This window comes from Sorghum bicolor, chromosome 3, assembly GCF_000003195.3.
Source record: "Sorghum bicolor cultivar BTx623 chromosome 3, Sorghum_bicolor_NCBIv3, whole genome shotgun sequence".
NCBI lineage: Eukaryota > Viridiplantae > Streptophyta > Magnoliopsida > Poales > Poaceae > Sorghum > Sorghum bicolor.
In genome coordinates, this window is record NC_012872.2 from 64,845,664 (window position 1) to 64,865,344 (window position 19,681).

General features: G+C 43.1%; 2 protein-coding genes across 3 annotated transcripts; both read left to right on the forward strand.

Annotated features, from left to right (window-relative positions):
• Positions 4,453–9,573, forward strand: LOC8054726. Of its 2 annotated transcripts, none has more exons than XM_002456417.2 (4): positions 4,453–5,030; positions 5,166–5,241; positions 7,487–7,649; positions 9,240–9,573. In XM_002456417.2, the coding sequence occupies exons 1-4, from the start codon at positions 4,923–4,925 to the stop codon at positions 9,319–9,321; spliced, it is 429 nt and encodes a 142-aa protein (XP_002456462.2). In that variant the 5' UTR covers positions 4,453–4,922; the 3' UTR covers positions 9,322–9,573. The 2 variants fall into 2 exon arrangements, with proteins under 2 accessions (XP_002456462.2, XP_021311190.1); XM_021455515.1 differs by having other exon boundaries at positions 4,461–5,030; positions 7,478–7,649.
• On the forward strand, positions 11,753–17,487 carry LOC8054727 (salicylic acid-binding protein 2). Its single transcript, XM_002456418.2, has 3 exons — positions 11,753–12,282; positions 12,621–12,755; positions 16,937–17,487. The coding sequence occupies exons 1-3, from the start codon at positions 11,890–11,892 to the stop codon at positions 17,213–17,215; spliced, it is 807 nt and encodes a 268-aa protein (XP_002456463.1). The 5' UTR covers positions 11,753–11,889; the 3' UTR covers positions 17,216–17,487.

Genomic DNA, 19,681 nt, shown 5'->3' on the forward strand with positions numbered 1-19,681 from the left:
TTGAGCCTAGTTAGTCTATGGTTGAATAATAGTTGTCAGATACAAACAAATATGCTACAGTGTCCAAATCCAAAAAAAATTTGATCTAAACAAGGCCTGATACTCTTATCCGTAAATTTGATTGAAATGTAAGAGTACAATGATTTAACGAAGGATAAAACTAAAGTTTCATTCTTTTGATAGAGTTAGTTGAAATTATCACTCTATACGCGTAGATAAATTTCCCACCATTTTTATTATGCAATATAATATATATTAAGAAAACATACTCATTGTCACACCCTATATATGAACTGAAGAGTACATGCACTGGCGTAGTTAGGATCTAGAGCAAGGGTGGTCCATTTTAGATGTAAAACCAAATTATAGAGTGATTAATGTATAACTTTTATGGTTTTAGAGAGCTTATCTACTATAGTTTAACCTTGAGCTAAATTTTAGGGTGGTTCATAGACCACCTGTCCACCTAGCTAGCTCTGCCTATGAGTACATGAGTGGCAATCTAATGGAAGTTTTGATGTATGATATAATAGAATAAAATGAAACAAAAAAATAGAAGCATACCTAAAAATAAGGTGTAATAATGAGATTTTTTTTAAAAAAAAAGATACAAGACTATGTGCAAGATGGCAAATGATTTGTTCACACTGTTGAAAAAAAGAAAGCAAACCAAGCATCTGCTTAATAAAAAAGCAATCAATATAATTTATCATCTATTTAATTCTATTGACAAAGATGTTTTTTTTCCAGAAACACGACATTGATAGTTTAACTAGAACTTGAGAATGGGCCAACCCAGAGTTGGCCTTGGACCTAGCTCAAATTTTGAAAGCCATAGGTCGACTAATTCGATCTAAAGGCTATGAACTTGTTGGTCTAATTGACAGTAAGAGTTTGGCCAAATATTTTTTTTCTACTACCAGTGGTTGTTATTCTTTTAGATAATACATAGAAGATCCAACTTCATCCTTATTGAAAGAAGGAATTGGTCCACATTATTACAACTTAAGGCCCTATTTGGAGGCAAAGAATTTTGAGAGCATTGAAGAAATATTATGACGGCTAAATACTTTAGTTTTTAAAAGTTGTTGGGGTGTTTTAATACAATAAATCTTTTAGTTTTTAGAACCTTGGTGCCGTCAAAACTTTAGTATTTTCAGAGTTTTAAGAAATCAACCCATTACATGTTTTTTTCTAAACCATGGTTTTTATTTCTTTGTCTTATATACAAAAGCACATCTTTGTGATACCACAATTTCAGAAACTATGTTATCCAAAAAAGCCCTAAACATTGAAGGAGTCGACACACATGTTTTCTCTTGCGACATTAATCTATCAACACCGCAGAAAGTTTAAATTTAAGATTGAAAAGTATCAGGATAACATATCAAGATTATTATATAAGGCAACAAGTAAGAGAAGTTTACAAATGGACCATTAATCTCAATTTTCAAGATATGATATTCCTCTACCAATTATCACCAGCCTTGCTTGTTAGTAGAAAACAAGAAGATCAACAAACAAAGAAAATTGTTGTGAATTAGAATCTAGTTTATGGACTAGACTATTTAGCTTAGAATTTATCTGTTGGTCTTCTTGTGAAATGTCAAATTCTACGCTGAATAGTATAGTTCATAAAGTAGATTCTAATTCATCCAAAATGAGAGGATCCAAACAGTCCCTCATCAATTTTGTTTAGAGGATGAAGATAGTTATACACAAGATAAATACCATACTATTCTTTAATAGAAAGTGATGTGCTTGTTGATGACAAGATGATAATAAAATGAAATATGTGAGGGTTCTTACCTCTGTTTTGTTTCAGAAAGGAAAAAAAATGAATTTAGTTTGTTTAGGGTAATTAACGGACTGATAGATAATGTACCCTGGGCTGGGTTTGTCCATTATGCCCTCGAAGTGGGCCGGACAGGCCTTCATACGGCACGACCATGTCACTTATTTGGGCTTCGAAGTCGAGGCGCAGAATTTGTTTGTAAGTGCGCGAAGTTGGATCCAACACCCACTAAAAACTCACGGGCCTGTGCCATTTCTCGTCGGCTTCTGTTTCTCAACAATTTCTCGTTTGCTTCTCTTTTATTTTGCAAGGAGCAAGAATCGTGCGACGTATAGCGATTAATTACTAGCAAGAATATGAGAGAGGAAGTAAAGTCAGCTCTGAATATCAGGAATGAATCTTTGAATGATAAATATTTGGGTCTACCAGCTTTGGTGGGAGTTGATAGAAGTGACTGTTTCAGGCATCTGATTGATAGAATAAGTGGGAGAATTAACGGATGGAGGGAAAAACTATTAAGCTCAGGAGGTAAGGAAGTCTTAATTAAATCGATTGCTCAAGCTGTGCCAACCTATGCGATGATGGTATTCAAAATTCCAAAGAAAATTTGTAAAGGGATGACGGACACAATCTCGCAGTTTTGGTGGGGTGATGAGGATGGGAAAAAACGGATTCATTGGCAGGAGTGGTGGAAATTGTGCTTCCCAAAGTCGAGTGGGGGGATGGGCTTCAGAGATTTTCATAGCTTTAATTTGGCAATGCTTGCAAAACAAGTATGTAGGCTTCTCTGCGATCCTGAGTCCCTTTGTGCAAGAGTCTTCAGGGCGAAGTATTACCCGGATGGTAAATTACTGGAGGCAAGATCAAAAAGCGGCAGCTCCTATACATGGCAAAGTGTATTAGCAGGATTAGAGTGTTTCAAACGTGGTTACATCTGGCGAGTGGGGGATGGAACACAGATCAATATCTGGAATGACAATTGGATTCCAAGCAGCCATAACATGAAGATCCATACACCTAGAGGTAACATTCTTGTCTCCACGGTTAATGAGCTTATCAACCCCATTGATGGAGGATGGGACGAGCAGCTGATTCGATCCCTGTTCTGGCCGGTTGATGTTCACCGAATTCTCCAAATACCAATCTTGTATGGTCGGGAGGATATGGTGGCTTGGCACCACAACAGGAACGGGTTATTCTCAGTTAGATCGGCCTACCACTGTCAATGGAATTATAAATATGGTGGAAGGAACAATAATGATGCAGCTGGGGGTACAGGTTTATACCCAGTTTGGAGACAGCTATGGAAATTGGCAGTCCCAACCAAAATTAAAATCTTTGCTTGGCGTGCTCTTCATGGTTGCATACCGTGTATGGCAGTCCTGGCGAATAAACATATATCTCAAACTGGAAACTGTCCAATATATCAAATGGGAGCAGAAGATATTAAGCACGCCTTATTCTCATGCAACCGGGCAAGAGAAGTGTGGAGTGCCCTTGGCATTTGGGAGTCGATTGAGAAGTTAATGGATGTTGATAGATCAGGATCAGTTCTAATCCAGGAAGTTATTGGCAGACATGGGATTGCTGCGAGTTTAGCTAATGTCGGATTTGCCGAACTCATTCTGACGGGTTGCTGGTACATTTGGTGGCAGCGGAGGCAACTAGTTCATGGAGAGGATGTTCAGAACCCATCGCGATCAGCTATATCAATAGGTGCAATTACGACAAATTATGCACTAGCGGGGAAGAAACATAGTATACTTAACAACGGTTGGAAGAAACCATCAGAGGGTTTTCTTATGATCAATGTTGATGCTGCTTATAATGTTGTTAAGGGAGCAGGAAGTACCGGAGCGATTATCAGAGATGCAGCGGGTGGTTTCGTTGCAGCGGCACACAGCTATATTTCGCATGTGGTGGATGCAGCTATGGCTGAAGCTTATGCTCTTAGGGATGGTCTCTTGCTTGCCCAACAAATTGGCTGCTCTCGCATGGAGATCCAAGCAGACTATTTGGAAGTGGTTAACACGATGAAGGAAGGAGGTTTCTCAGCAACGGCGGCAGCTCCAATCTATGATGAATGCTGCCAGTATTGGGAAGAGTTTGCTGCTATTTCCATTAGTCATTGTAATAGAGAATATAATTCAGTTGCTCATGATCTAACAAGGTTAGCTTTGGTAGATAAGAGCTCTTTTGTTTGGATTGATGATCCTCCTAGTTCTATCATCCAACTACTTGTAAACGATGCAACTACCTTTCTAAATCAATAAAGTTTCGCCGAAAGGCCTTTCAAAAAAAAAAATTACTAGTAACCTAAAATTGCAAACCAGCGAAGTACCGAAGTGTGCCATTTTGTGGACAACACTCACAAAACTCCACCGGCCAGGAAAATACGGTTTGTAATAATTTGAATTCTGTTCGAACTTTTTTTTTTTTGGACTTGGCAGTCCTGATTGGTGGGAAACGAGTGAAAGAAGGCTTTCCTAACCGAAGCTTTGCTTAAACCAAAGGCGACAGCTCACATGTTTATTATCCTTTTTTTCATTTCCCATCACGCATGAGTTGTATTTTCGTCCGAAATTAAAAAAAGCAGACACCGAATTTTCTTTTTCGCTTTCCCCGCCCGCCGCGACGTGTCTCCCGCTCCCGCGCGCCCCTTTCCGGTGAGCGGCCGCCCTCGGCTTTCCCTCCCTCCCTCCCTGCCGTGTGCCCTGCTCTGCTCGGTTGTTCGGTCGCCATTAATTTGCACGCTGCCAAAAATCACGCAGCCTCTCTCTCTGGTTCCTCCCCTCCTCGAGCCGCCAGCAGGGCTCCGCACCGCAGTCCGCACTCCGCAGGCATCTAATCTTCCCCGCCGCACAGGCACAGCGGTTACACTGTTTCGACTCCGCCTCTTCCCCCGCGCGGCCGCGCGCGCGACAGACCACACGGGTCAAGGGCCGCGACCGGTTCAAGTCTCGGCGGCGACTGGGACTCCACCCCACCACGCGGACGCCACCCCTGCCGCGATATTCAAGTCCCCTGCCGCGTTTGCTTGTTGGCCGCTGAGGACTCGGGAAACGAGCAGAGTTGAAGAGCGGCAGGGGGGTTGCTGGTTGGTGGTTGCGGCCTGCACCATCCATCCATGGACATGGACCTCGTCCGGCGGGAGGCGGACAGGGGCGCCGCTGCGGAGTTCGTGGCTCTCGACATCCGGGGCGAGGCGGAGTCGCCTCCGAACGACCCGGAAATGGTAAGCCTCGTTCGTTGTTCGACTAGATTTTTGGCTCCGACTTCAAAGAATACTTCTCGTCATTCATTACCTAATCGCTGCGTTCTCTCGCCATTTCTGATCCTGCTGCTGCGATAATCGATTGGGTCTGAGAAGCTGATGGAATCCTCGTTGGTCGCCGCAAAGGAGTTCGAGCGGGATCGGAGAGCAGACGCCAATTCTTCATCCACCGGTCAGTGCGTCCATTCTCCCTGTCCTCAACTCTGAACTCTGAGAACAGCGATGATCACTCCAAATCTCCACACCGCCACTACTCATTTTCCCCCCTTTTCTGAAGGGGAAATACCCAACTCCTTGCTGTTTGGTTCCGTTAGATACTGTACATAGCATCAATCTCATACTAAGTTTGTGTTATTCTAAATACGCGGATCGCGTCACGAGGTGTAGGTGAGGAGTCCACGCACGAGTTTGGCAAGACTTCTCATCAAACGCAGGCCCAATCTTGTGGGTCATGTCAGATGCTTTGCGTGGGATACCGGGATAGGTGCGCTGTGCGCATTATCAGCAATCCTGAGGAGTGTGAGGAATAGACGTGAGTGTAACCGGCCATGTACACAATGCATCACGGAACGTGTCAGGTGCGACGGGCCAGAGCCAGAAAACATGAACGAGGGGTGCCAACATAAAAAAAAAATCATTGAATTGACGGCAAATTTGTGTGAACATAGGACATATGAGGGTTCACAGGGGTGCTTGCCCCCCCACCTTGCGGCCTTGCCCCTCCCTCGGCCCCTATGTGGCTATGTACGGATAGATAGTACAGGCAGAAAGATTGCATTGCTTCAGTTCAACCATATCTCCGGTACAAGCCCTTAAATGAGGACCCTATTTTTTATTTGGTGATTTTGGGTGCTCTAATTTTTGGGCCCAATTCCAGCAGTCCAGCAGAGCCCCAAATCAAGGCCCCTACTTTCTGTGTTTTCACTTACTTTATGTATTATATGTATTTGACCTGACATAAATGGAGACAAAAATATCATGAGTTTGTACAAATGACCAATATCCAAATCCATCAATTCAAAAACATCAATTCAAAATTTAAAAAACAAAGTTCATCACTACGTGGAGCTATGAATAGACCAAAGGTGCTAGACAAGATCCTCTCGAAGCCTCTCACATGCTTGCTGAAGTCATCCCAATTTGATTACAGGATGTCTGAGAAGACATGCTTCCTCTAGTGAAGAGTCCTCTTTGTCCCACCGTTGCTCAGTTAAGTTGTCATCATCCATGAAAACCATCTACACTCAAAAGAACGCCTAAATGCATTGGTATGGACATAGAGTTTAAAATCCAACATTGAACCGAGAATGCACTTCATTTAGAATAAAATCGAAACATGGTTCACCTTGGTCAAGGATGGTGCTCCTCCGTGGGGTCGATTAGGACGTGGGCATAAAGGCCTTTATGATACAATCAATAATTCGATTCTAGGCCTTGCTCTAGCGCAACAATGTAGGTGGCGCTCGGGCATGAAGGTAGGATCGCTGGGATGGTGCGCGGGAGGCGGAGGCAGCCAGGGAGGATGCACATGCAAGAGTCGACTAGGGAAGGGCGTGGGCGGCGGATGGCTTGTGGACGGTGCAAAGGCGAAGGATCGCACTGAGGAGGAGGGGTAGGAAGAAGCGACAACTAGGGAAGGCGCGGTGACAGTACTACCATCGTGGAGCGGGGATCCCAGGCAGGAGGGTGACTAGGAAACATGGGTTTAGTTCTGGCCGATAGAGACAAAGGGCGGCGGCAGCAACAGATCTTGCGTGGCGACAAATATTGAGCATGAGCATGAGCGAGTGGGAGGGCGCGAGCGGGATCTGGACAAGAGTGGGAGGGGAAACATTGGGAAACAAAAACGGATCTCGAGCACAAGCATGAGCAAGTGGGAGGGCGCGAGCGGGATCTAGACGGGAGTGGGAGGGGAAACATTGAGAAACAAAAATATAGGGTTTAAGGGGAGAATTTGAGGGTCTTTTACTTTTTGGGGGCTTAGCAGGGTCGTGCTGATGTTGATCTTTTGCCCCTAGCACCCATAAATAGGATGGGAGCCTGAGTAGGGGCCTGCTCAGAACAAGAATGGTTGGTGCAAAGTACTTTGGGCAATATAACATCAAGCTGAGTGCAAAAACAGGGTCTTGGCACCATTGCCTATGGCCGATGTAGCTGCATTGGATAACCGGTGGTCTGTTGCATGGTATCTACATCCCAATCCCTGATTTCTAGGTGTGATAGCCATCGAAGTCGCGGTGCTCTTGAGAATTTGTTGATCACGGCACCCAACCTCCCAAGATTTTCTGGGCGTTTTATGCGCCTCTGTTTACTTCTGTTTTTGAATAGTTCATTAGAGTTTGTGCTGAAGTGGATTGGTGGTCACTGTGCGTGTTATCATCTGATTACCCTTCCTCACGTCTGCACAGGTGCTGCAGGTGCGTATGAGAAGCAGACAGTGCCTCTGCATGTTGACGATAGCCCGAGGGAACACTTCCACCCCTCCACGCCAACTGCAGGTGGCGCAAAGCGTCGTCGTTCTAGCCGTCGTGCTCCGGGGTGGCGCGATCCTAGGAAAATCCTCTTCGCTTTTGCAGCATTGTAAGTAACCAGCAGCCATACTCTGACCATATGGTGCCCTGTGCACCATACAGGACTTTTTTTTTCTTTTTCAATTTCCAGGTTTAGTTTTTCCTGTCATCTTCAAGCTACATGATTAAAGTAGCTAAAGGGCCCTTGCAGGGTCAATCGTGTGTGTTGCCTTGTACATGTCATGGCCAGCCGATAGGAACCGTGTTGCTGTCTTCCTTCCCTTTTGATAAAAAGCTCAATAGTTAGCATAAAGTATCAGGATGCAGCTTTTTCTCGTCTAATAAAAATTACGGCAAAGCTCTTGCCATCCTTTGAAAGAAAGCATCAGGATGCAGGCAGAACAATTCTGTTCCATCTGGTTTACAGTAAATTGTACAAGTTGTAAGGTGTTTATTTGAAATTTTATGCTTCGGCCGTGGATCTGTACTGATCGCCACTCATACACTAGTCGTTAGTATATAGTACTAGTATACATGAGAACGTGTGTGTAGTGCAGTGTTAGGGATGCAAAAGCGCAATCTATAGGTCAGGAGTTCGACTCCCTGTTTTCACAAAAAAAAAAAAAACACTCCTTGTGTTATTTTCAGTGATATGTGGTCCACTAATGGTTGCAGCGTGATACGCGGCCGCATGTGTGTCCTCGCCGTTAGTGGCACATCCTGAATAGTCGGGGTTCATGGCCTTTCTTGACCCTGTGGAAGAGTCTACATTTTTCCATCAATGCTTTGGGGGAGATCTTACCCCCAAGGATTGAGTATTAGTATACATGAACATAAAATAGTTTACATACATCCAGCATCCCCCCCCCCCTCCTCCCAACACACACACACAAAAGGAAAAAACTGATGCAATTATATATTTTAACAATAACAAAGTAGTCACCAAATTACTTCATTGCTGCCTGCTATTTTATGAATTCTCTATGTCCCAGATTAGATGTCAGGCTAATGTACTGCTACTTTGTCAAGAGAACTATTATAGCTACAATTGTCCAGACTCAAAGTCATTGGATGAAACCGGGAACCTTTGCCATTGTAGGCCCGCGGTTTGGTTTATTCCTGGCAAGACAATGACCATTTCAGAGTCAAGCTCTGAATGTGTCCTTTTGTTCTCGTTTTTGGGTTGCAGAGCTGTGCAAGCATCCCAGCTTGGCATTCTCATTGATGGGCAGAATGTACGTACACGGTATGATGACAGACAGCTAAAGCATTTCTGAAAGTCAACAATGAAATGATGGGGACAAGCGAAAGGGCCTCTAGCCTAGTGGTTAGAGCACCTGAGTAGCACCTGCAGACCTGAGTTTGACTCTCCATGGGAGCGAATTGGTTTCCCTTGCTGACTTTGGTAAAAATAAAATGATGGGGACAACTGAATATTTGAAAGTTATAAAATAATCATACAAATATGTTCGCTTGAGATTATCTGCCGGATCTATTGGTCATTCAGCAATATTTCTCTCATAACAAATCAACGAACTGGTTTTAGTATAGTAATCATGTCGTAGACATGTGAAATATCAATGAATTTTGGAGGATGCACTACGCTGTTTCCTGTGTTGCAACATTTACATCATTCATTTACATATACTTCTATTTGTAGGTCCAGCGTGGGCACTTTGATACTGCTCTACTTTACCCTCTCCATGGGGAAGATGGCAGGAGGTCAAGCTGATGGCCAGTGATAGCCTTGCTCTGTATTGTTTGCCACAGCATCACTAATATTTGTACAGAAGAAACTAAAGAACTGGTCGGTTGCTAATGTAGTAGCCACATCACCGCGTATATCACCATGATTTGAGATGTTTGTACATAGACACAGGAAAGTTTTACAGATACAGTTTTAGGTGAAAGGCTTTTTCTCATGAGCAGCGTTGAACAGCTCTGTAATAAATGTGTCCATTTGAGCTGATAGTTACTTCCTCCGTTCCAAATTATAAGTCATCCCAAGAATCTTAGAGAGTCAAAGCATACAAAAAAATATAGAGAGAAATGTAAAGATTTATGTCAAATAGGTACACTATGAAAATATAACTAACAAAGAATCTAATGATACTTGGTTGGTACTAAAAATGTTATTATTTTGCTATATAAATTTGGTCAAACTTGAAAAACTTTGACTCTCCAAGATTCTTGGAATGACTTATAATTTGGGACGGAGGAGTACTTCCCATTTTGAAGGCTGTCTAAGTGGCGGCGGTTTGATTTTTTTTATATCTTTTCATATGATCTCATCCAGAAATTACAGAATTGATCCTAGGATTGACGAAATTTTAGAAATACTATCCAAAGTTCCAGACACCAAATAGTTTAGGCAAAAAAAAAAAAAACTTTTTTCGTTGTGGCGTTGGTAGGACATTTTAGATCTCTGAATATATAGTGTTCAAATGATCAAATCTTAACTTTAATTCCTAGCGATTGATCCTACCGAATGCTATTAGTTTCATATATAAAGATCGACTTTATTGATGACCATAGGAAAGTGTTACATTTTTTTTGAGGAAAAAAACACATGCACACCAAAAGATGGACTGCTTTTGGACAAACGTATATGGTGAAAATATATTTTGGCTAATCTAAGTGGCAATCTCGTCGATCCTCGGTTAATGTCTGTATAATTGTTGTATTAAATGATATTTAAAATAAAAACGAAGTCTGCTGGAGTGGCACGGGAGCTGGAAATAAACAAAAGATGAAGTGCGCAATTTGATATGATCTTTGAATATGGTAGCATGCATGTCCATCGAAGTCAAAGTGCTCTCTTTCGGCGGCACTTCAGGTGCGTGTACCTAATGGGTAAATTTGTTTCGGAGAAAGTAGGTGATGCACGCATGCCACCACGTCAGGAGTTAGAAACAACTTCTGGACAGGTAAAAGTAAAACCTGCCCCGAGGCCGAGCAGGATTATCTGCCGCCGCCGAAGTATTTTGGGTTAGGAAGATTTCTGACATCTGATCTTTGACTTAACCCTAAGTAGAAAGCAACATGTCTGACGTCTGAACTCTGAACCTCCTAGCTGCTGGCCGGAGAATTGGTTGCTAATGACAGTTGTTCAGTGTATAGCTGGAGGGTCGAGTTGTTTATGCGACGCGCGCTCAAGGTGAGTCCTATTTTTCTGGCGCATGCACTATTTTTGTTGTCTGCATGGAGGCAACTCCACGGTGCAAGTGCAGCGCGCACCGTTGACGCCTAATTTGCTGTGCTTGTCAGCTGTCAGCCTGTAGCCATTGGATTAGATCACCGGAAGCTCCATAATACTGTACTCCCATTTGCTGGCCTTGACCGCTTTGGGACCCTCAGTAATAACTCCTGTTTTATAACTGTGGTGCTATGCCAGCTCTAGCCGCCCAGCCCTGCGGTGCATGACACAGCGAACGGCGATGGTTTTGCCTGTTTGGAGAATGATTTGCCAGATTCAATCACGTCACGCGCACTGCGCTGCGCTGTTCGATTAGCATACAGACACCCACAGTTCGTGCATTTTATTTATTCTATTCTAAAGCCCTGTTTAGTTCCCCACCAAAAAATATTTCATTCATCCCATCGAATCTTTGGACACATGTATGGAACATTAAATGTAAATAACAAAATAAACTAAATACATAGTTTAGTTGAGAATCGCGAGACGAATCTTTTAAGCCTAGTTACTCTATGATTAGCCTTAAGTGCTACAGTAACCCACATATGCTAATGACAGATTAATTATGCTTAATAAATTTGTCTTGCAGTTTTCTAACGAGCTATGTAATTTGTTTTTTTATTAGTTTGTAAAAACTCCTTCCGACATCCTTCCGACACATTCGATGTGACACCTAAAAATTTTCATCCCCAATCTAAACAGTCCCAAATAGCTACTAGTAGTATTGCCTGTCATTATCATCGTATGGTACACAGACCAAAAAAAAAAACAAATGAACGATAGATGTGCGCTACAGAGTATATCTATATCTTTTAGATATACTCTGTAGCGCACAACTATTGTTCATTTTCTTTTTGCTGTCTCTTCCTGCCCTCCAAAGTTGACTTTATTAGGAATTGCTTTAGAGACAAATGTTATTCCCTAATAGTAAAGCCCCTGATGATAAACATGATGTACAGTCTATATAAACCCGTCAGCCGTCACCCCACCTCCTAGACCACCGAGCCACGTCTCGCCGCTACTAGAGGCGAGCCACACGGGTAGAGAAAGAAGCTGGGGGTAATTAGGTGTCTAGCTAATAAGTACTCCGTAGCTAGCTAGTGTTCTTCCACAAATGGACGCTCCCGCGGCGGCCGAGGGTTCCGGCAACGGCGGCAAGCACATTGTGCTGGTCCACGGCGCGTGCCTGGGCGGCTGGTCCTGGTTCAAGGTGGCCACCCCGCTGCGCGCGGCGGGGTACCGCGTGGACACGCCGGACCTGGCGGCGTCGGGCGTGGACCCGCGGCCGCTGCGTGAGGTGCCCACGTTCCGGGACTACACCCAGCCACTGCTGGACCTCCTGGCGTCGCTGCCGGAGGGCCACCGCGTGGTGCTCGTCGGCCACAGCCTCGGCGGCGTCAACGTGGCCCTGGCCGCCGAGACGTTCCCGGACAAGGTCGCCGCCGTGGTGTTCCTCTGCGCCTTCATGCCCGACTGCACGGCGCGGCCGTCGCACGTGATGGAAAAGGTGAGAGGCGAGCCGCGATCGGCAAGCTGCTCTCTTCTAGATTCGAGATGTTCCCACCTCCTCCTCTGGTGTTGGTGGTGCGTGTCATTTTCTTGATTTTTGCCATCGAGAACATCGATTCAAGATGTCCGTTTCTGGTAGAAATTGAGTCAAGCGACTGGTCCACTTGCTACGATGATGACTCGATGAACAACGCTTACTTCTTGATTATTTGTTCGTATCTAACAGCGCTTTTTTCAGCATGAGTTTTACGCAATTTGTTCAAAAAAAAAAAAACGAGGAACTGATCATCATCTGTCTATCTGTCGCCTTTTGGTTTCTGAAACGAATGAATGAAGTTCGTGGAGGGCAAGTGGCTGGACTGGATGGACACGGAGATGAAGCCCCAGGACGCCGAGGGCAAGCTCCCCATGTCTATGATGTTCGGCCCCCGGATCATCCGAGAAAAGTTCTTTCAGCTCTGCGAGCCCGAGGTACGTGTACGCACGAGTCTAATTTGTTTATCTTTCGTGTGAGTCAGCAAGTTGTTTTTTTCGCTGCTCGTGCGAATCCAGCTGAAAGGGAAACGTTCGTCTAGCTAGGCCTTGTTTAGTTTTATCTAAAATTTATTTTTTTTTACAATTTTCTGTGACATCAAATCTTGTTGGTATATATATATATATAGACAAAAAAATAATTAATTATATAATTTATCTATAATTTACAAGACGGATTTTATCTACTTAATCTATATTTAAATAATAATTATAAAAATACAAACGAAAGCACTGCAATTTTTAAATAAAAAAATGATCCAAACAAGGCTAAGGTATACATCAAAGAGGACACGATGTCGTTCGGCCACCCGGTCTCGTCAGCGTCATCCTCGACTAAAGGACGGCTATTTTGGCTATATTGCACGCGCACAGTGAATGGAGTTAATATCGCTGTGCATGCCAACTGCCGTGGACCTTGACGAACAGCGGCGCGCCATAGGATTTTTAGGACCCTCGCAGCTACCCCTCCATTACAAATTGCTCCGTTCTCTTATCTAATAAGCTATATTTTTTCTGCTAACTAGTAGTATTTTTTTATAATAAATCAGTAAATAGTAGTATGACTTTTTAGACCAACAAACAGACTCGTATTTTAAATTTAATCAAATTGATATGATAATGTAATAAAATTTACAATATTAACTATGTATCGTCATTACGTTTTTTATTATATTTTTATAGTATAGCTATTTAATGTTATAAATTTTTATATTTTTTTGTAATTTTAATCAAATTTAAATTGTTTTTAACTTTTCAAGATTTTTAAAATGCCTTATAATTTGGGACAGCTGTCAACACTCGCCAAATCTGTCAACAACTCAATACATCTTGGCCAATCCTTCCTTCCTCTCTCTCTCTCTCTCTCTCTCTTTCTATATATATATATATATATATATATATATATATATATATATATATATGACCGGACGAAATGTATATAGACAAAGTATATGATCATACTAGACCATCTAGAGTGATATGTATGTTAAGTATGCATGCATACATAGAGTATATGGTTATACTTATTGTATACAATATAGTAGTGGCATCTTAGTAATATATTTAAAATATATTTTTTTTGAAAAAAAATTCGCGTGGTAAGATCTAGAGTATCTTAATATGAGTATATAAATATACTTAAACCGATAAACAAGTATGAATATATACATAATGTAGTTTATTGAAGATGAGAGTAACTACACGTACGTGTAGAAAGGAATTTCCATATATATATATATATATATATATATATATATATATATATATATATATATATATATCTTGGCCAATCAGGGTGTTGCCGTGCCACATAAACAGATACAAAAAGGCGTGTTAAACACAAAAATCTGGCTAAAAAAACAGATAAAAAATATGTCAAATATCAAACACTAGCTCTTCACCACTTTGTTGTTAGTCCTGTCTTCAAGTCTTAACGCATCTTCTCTAGGTGATGTATCTCCTTCCTCGCTAAGATCTTCCACTGCTTAAACAGCATGTAGTTGATTTTGCTATGTTATTCGAGAACACCATATCATTCCTGGTCTTCCAAATTACCCAATCCAACTCCAGCTAGCATAAAATGTTGCAGAGAAGTTAGACTACAAGGACAATTAAGGGTTTGTTTGGATGCCCATATATTTTTGCCTCAACCTATATATGTTCAATTCGGGCCTTGTTTAGATGCAAAAAGTTTTTGGATTTTGACACTGTAGCACTTTCGTTTTTATTTGACAAACATTGTTCAATCATGGAGTAACTAGGCTTAAAAGATTCGTCTCGCGATTTATAGGCGAACTGTGTAATTGGTTTTCATTTTCATCTATATTTAATGCTCCATGCATGTGCCGCAAGATCCGATGTGACGAGAAATCTTGAAAAGTTTTTGATTTTTGGGTGAACTAAACAAGGCATCGATTCAAGTGGAAATTAAACTAAGTTCTAATCTATTCTACTCCAACACACGTGCATTGAGGTAGATACATGTGCGTAACAAATAAGGTCTATTGAAAGGTCCTAATATGGCTAGAGGGGGGATGAATAGCCTATTTAAAAAATCTACAAACTCAATAGAGCAAGAGGTTAGTAAATAAGAAAGTGAAGCTTTTTGCTCTAGCTAAGGGGTGTTTGTAAGTCACCTATCCAACAATTCTAGTTGATATGATCACTAGGCACACAAGAGCTATGTCACTACAAGCTACACTAGTGAATTAGGCTACACAAGGCAAGACTAGCAAATAAACTAGTTACACTACTTTGCGGTAAGTAAATGGAGAGGAAGAGATATTTATACCGCCATGTAGGGGATGAACCAATCACGATAATATGAAGTCCAATCACCGGGAGAAATCCAAAGACAATCACAATGGAGACACACAATTTTCTCCCGAGGTTCACGTGCTTGCCGGCACGCTACGTCCCCGTTGTGTCGACCAACACTTAGTGGTTCGATGGCTAAGAGGTGTAGCACGAACCTCGTCCTCACTAGGACACCACAAGAACCTACCCACAAGTGAGGTAGCTCAATGACACGAGCAATCCACTATTGTTGTCTTTGGAACTCCCCCAAGGTAGGCACAGACCCCTCACAATCGCCGGGAGATGGCCACGAACAATCAGCAACTCGTGCCAATGCTCCTCCGCTGCTCCAAGCTGTCTAGGTGGCGGCAACCACCAAGAGTAACAAGAAAACCGCAGCTAGAACGATCCTCAAGTGCCACTAGATGCAATCACTCAAGCAAATGCACTTGGAATCACTTCCAATCTCACAAAGATGTTTAATCTATGAAGGAGATGAGTGGGAGGTGTTTGCTTTGGCTCACAAGGATGTCAAGTATGCTAGAATGCCAAGAGAGTGAGCCCCAAGCTAGCCAACACGTATTTATAAGCCCCTCAAACAAATAGAGCCGTTGGCTCTTTCACTAGGGAAAACACGGGGTCACCGGACACTAAGCAGGAGGCACCGGACGCTCAACCCCTACGTCCGGTGCTCTAGAAACAGCCACGTGTCACCTTTTTCACTTTCGCGCGTCGATCTCTAACGGTCACCTGTAGAGCACCGGACGCGGTTAAGTTACCACCGGACGCGTCCGGTACTCACCGGACTTAAACACAGAGAGGTCTGCAGAGAGCTCGATCACCGGACGCTGAGCACCGGACCGTTCGGTGCTCACCGGTCTCATACGCAGGGAGGTTTGCAAACGGACCGCACACCGGACTCGTACCACCGGACACACAAACAGGGACAAGCCTGCGTTCGGTGCCTGGCGTCCGGTGCCTAACCCTAGCTGAGCCAGACACTGACTACACACCGGACGCACAGACACAGCGTCCGATGCCTCAGTGGCCAGCGTCCGGTGAGTGAGAAACACTCCCGCGACTTCTCCAAACTTCCCACCGGCGCAATAGAAACTAAGCACTTCATTTTCTCAAAAAGCATCGAATCCCACCGAGCTTGCGAGCCGGGAGGTAGAGAGGAGCCCAACCCCTCTCTACCCTTCAAACTCCACTTACTTCTCAAAGTGTGCCAACACCACAAAGTGTGAACCAACAAGTGCACGTGTGTTAGCATTTTCACAATCATTTTCTTCGAAGGAGTTAAGTTAGCTCACTAGGTTCTAAATGCATGCACATGAACAATGACACCTAGTGGCACTTGATAACCGCTTAGCCAAAGAATTCCCCTCTTTATAGTACGGCTATCTATCCTAAATGTGATCACACCCTCTATGGTGTCTTGATCACCAAAACTAAAACACTAAGCAATACTTTTGCCTTGATCTACATAGGGTTTTGTTTTTCTCTTTCTTCTTTTCCAAGTTGAGCACTTGATCATCATGTGGTCATCACCATCATCACTATGATCATCACTTGCTCCATCACTTGGCATGTATCAACCTTATTAAGTCTAAACACACTTAGTATAGAGGTTAGTACTAGAGTTTCATCAACTATCCAAAACCAAACTAGGGCTAGCCAAATAGCTGGTTGCTAAGGACGTGTAAATCACTGTCATAACTGAAAATACTATTAGCTAATTTATTGTAAGACCGAATGACTGGCAAACCAAAAGCTCTTGAAGCACACGCAGCGTGCTGATGTGTCAGTCATCTTATCTACAGGACATCACGCTCGCGGCATCTCTAATGAGGGTGAGCTCGATGTTTGTGGAGGATCTTGTCCTCCAGCAACCCTACACCAAGGAAAGGTACGGGTCGGTGCGCAAGGTGTACATCGTGTGCAGGGAGGACCACGCCATCGTGGAAAAGTTCCAGCGCTGGATGGTGGAGAACAACCCTGTGGACGAGGTGAAGGAGATCGTGGCGGACCACGTCGTTATGCTCTCCAGGCCCGACGAGCTGGTGCGCTGCCTCACCGACATCGCCAACAAGTACGCTTGACGACGCTATCGATCATCAGCCGCTGTTCAGCACATCTACATTGCTTCTCGATCGGCAGTTATGCATGTCGTCGTGTTTTAATTCATCCCCAAATTCTCCACTCGTGCTGTGAAATTGTGTACAACGCTATTGAGTCTTGTTAATAATCTGTATTCGCCGACAAAAAATGTGTTTACTGAGGCTCCTGTTCCGGATATTTGTAACAATTAGCAGTTTTCGCTTGTGATTATCTGCCGATTTATCAGTTAACAATATTTTTCTTTCACAATAAATCAGCAAACAGTGAATAATATTTTAACCATGGCTATCAGTCAAACAAACAGATTTATCTTCGCGGTGCTTTCTCTAGACGTCCAGTGTCTACATTGTCTCTGTTGACACTTGGCCGTGTGTCCCTGTCTATCTGCTCCTCTCCAATCTCTTAATTGGCTAACCGCTGAAGCCCGTGTCCTGGACCATATGTACAAATATACAATCACTTGACAAAGCTGTCCAGCTCCGCACTGCATGTACAGCCGTGCAGGTTGCTTTCTGATATGCGATAGAACGCCAGAGGGAAAATTTTGTCCTGACCAAAACATGCCCCCCCCCCCCCCCTCCCCCCTCCCACCAGCGGCGGCCATATATATTTTGTTGTATATATAGTTGCAACTTATATATGTCTATATATGTACCTATTGTGAGTTTAAGAAAAATGAAAAAGAAAAACAAGCCATGGTAGAAAGGTCATGATATTATGGTATGGTGTCGTTCTGTAGCTCTAAACTTAAAGAAAAATAATGAAAATAGAGACGACAAATTGAGTTTGGGGAGACAGGAGACAGTGGGAGAGACGAAGGAAGATGGGTATTGTCTGCCGAACCAGGCAGCCATCAATAGAGGATGAAGAGCAACTCAGAATTTAGTCTAGATTTTCTCTCTCTACTTTTGTTCCTTCTTTACTTCTTTTGTTTATTTGTGTCTTGAACTCTTGTGTGCTCCTCCAGAGCTCACATATACTTCATTTTGTTTTTTAACTTCAATAAAATTGCAGTAGGGGTGAACACCCCTCCTATTTCTCCTTAATAAAAAGGAACGAAGGGCAACAGATTAAGAGACCGAAAAAGTATGACAATGAGAGAAATGAAGGAAGAAACATACCGAGTAGTTTGTGCCGAACCAAGCCACCACCAAGAGTTAATGTTTGCTCGTCTAGTTCCGCCCCGGATCTACCTATGGGTCGATGAGGTTCACGTTTGCTCAATTTTCGGAAGCAACCAGAACCGGGTGCAGTGGCCATCAAGATCACTCTGGCTCGATGAAGTTCACGTTTGCTCAATTGCCCAAAGCAATAAAAAACGAATTCATTAAAAATTGCAGGAGAACAAATAAAGCCCGAGGCCATTATACAACTGCCTTCGCTAAAATTCCTATAAGAAAACTGGCTAAACAAATCTTATACACATATACAATTAAATAAAAAAACTAAAAAGAAATTTCTGTTTTTTTTGAACTCGTGTATAATAATGCTATTGAGGCTTGCTAATAATCTGTATACGCCGGAAAAAAAAAGTGTACACTGTGTTCTGGATATCTGTAACGATTAAGTTTACTAGGAATCTTTGTGGCGCTGTCTAGACGTCCAGTGTCAATGTTACCATCTCGATTGGCCCTTGGCCGTGTGTCCCTGTCGATCTGCTCCCCTCCAATCCCGGTGTGCGACTCTCCAATCTAATATTAATTGGCTAACTGCTGAAGCGCATATATCCTGGACCATACAATCATCACTTGACACAGAGCTATCCAGCTCTGCTGTATTTTGCTTTCTGATAAGCGATTGAAGGCAAGCGGGACAAATTGTCCGGACCAAACCACTGCCCCCACCCAGCCGCGGCCGGCGGCCATATAATTTTTTTTGGGTATATATACAGTTTCCCGAACTCCGGGATTTCAATCAAGTAATACTCTCTCCGATTTAAATTTTAAATATTTAAATTTTCTAAATACGTTGTCTTCACTAATAATTTAGACAATAAAAATAGTGCTCTATGAGATGGGGTGATCCTTAGGCTTTGTTTGGTAGAACTTCTATCGGGTCCGACTTCTTTGACACAACTACTATTCACAGAAGCTCTTTTTCTCTCATATTTTCTTCCCCCATAGGACCGGTTGAGCCAGTTTTCTTTAGCCTCACCTAGCAGTTGGCGCGCGCGCGCACACACACACTATTCAGTGTTTGAGACCTTGGTCGATGTGGGAGTATAAACCCCCTATACTCTCATAACTCGATAGGGCCGTACCATCAAAGGTGGCCCGACCCACAAGATGAAGACGTGCGGCACACGACGCTGGTCGGCGTGCACCACAAGGCTACAAGAAGATATTGTACCAAATATGATATTTTACTTGTAGCTCTGTCCCTTCATAGTATATAAGGAGGGGCAGGGGTCCCCTAGAGGACAACTCAACACATTACATCTCATATCA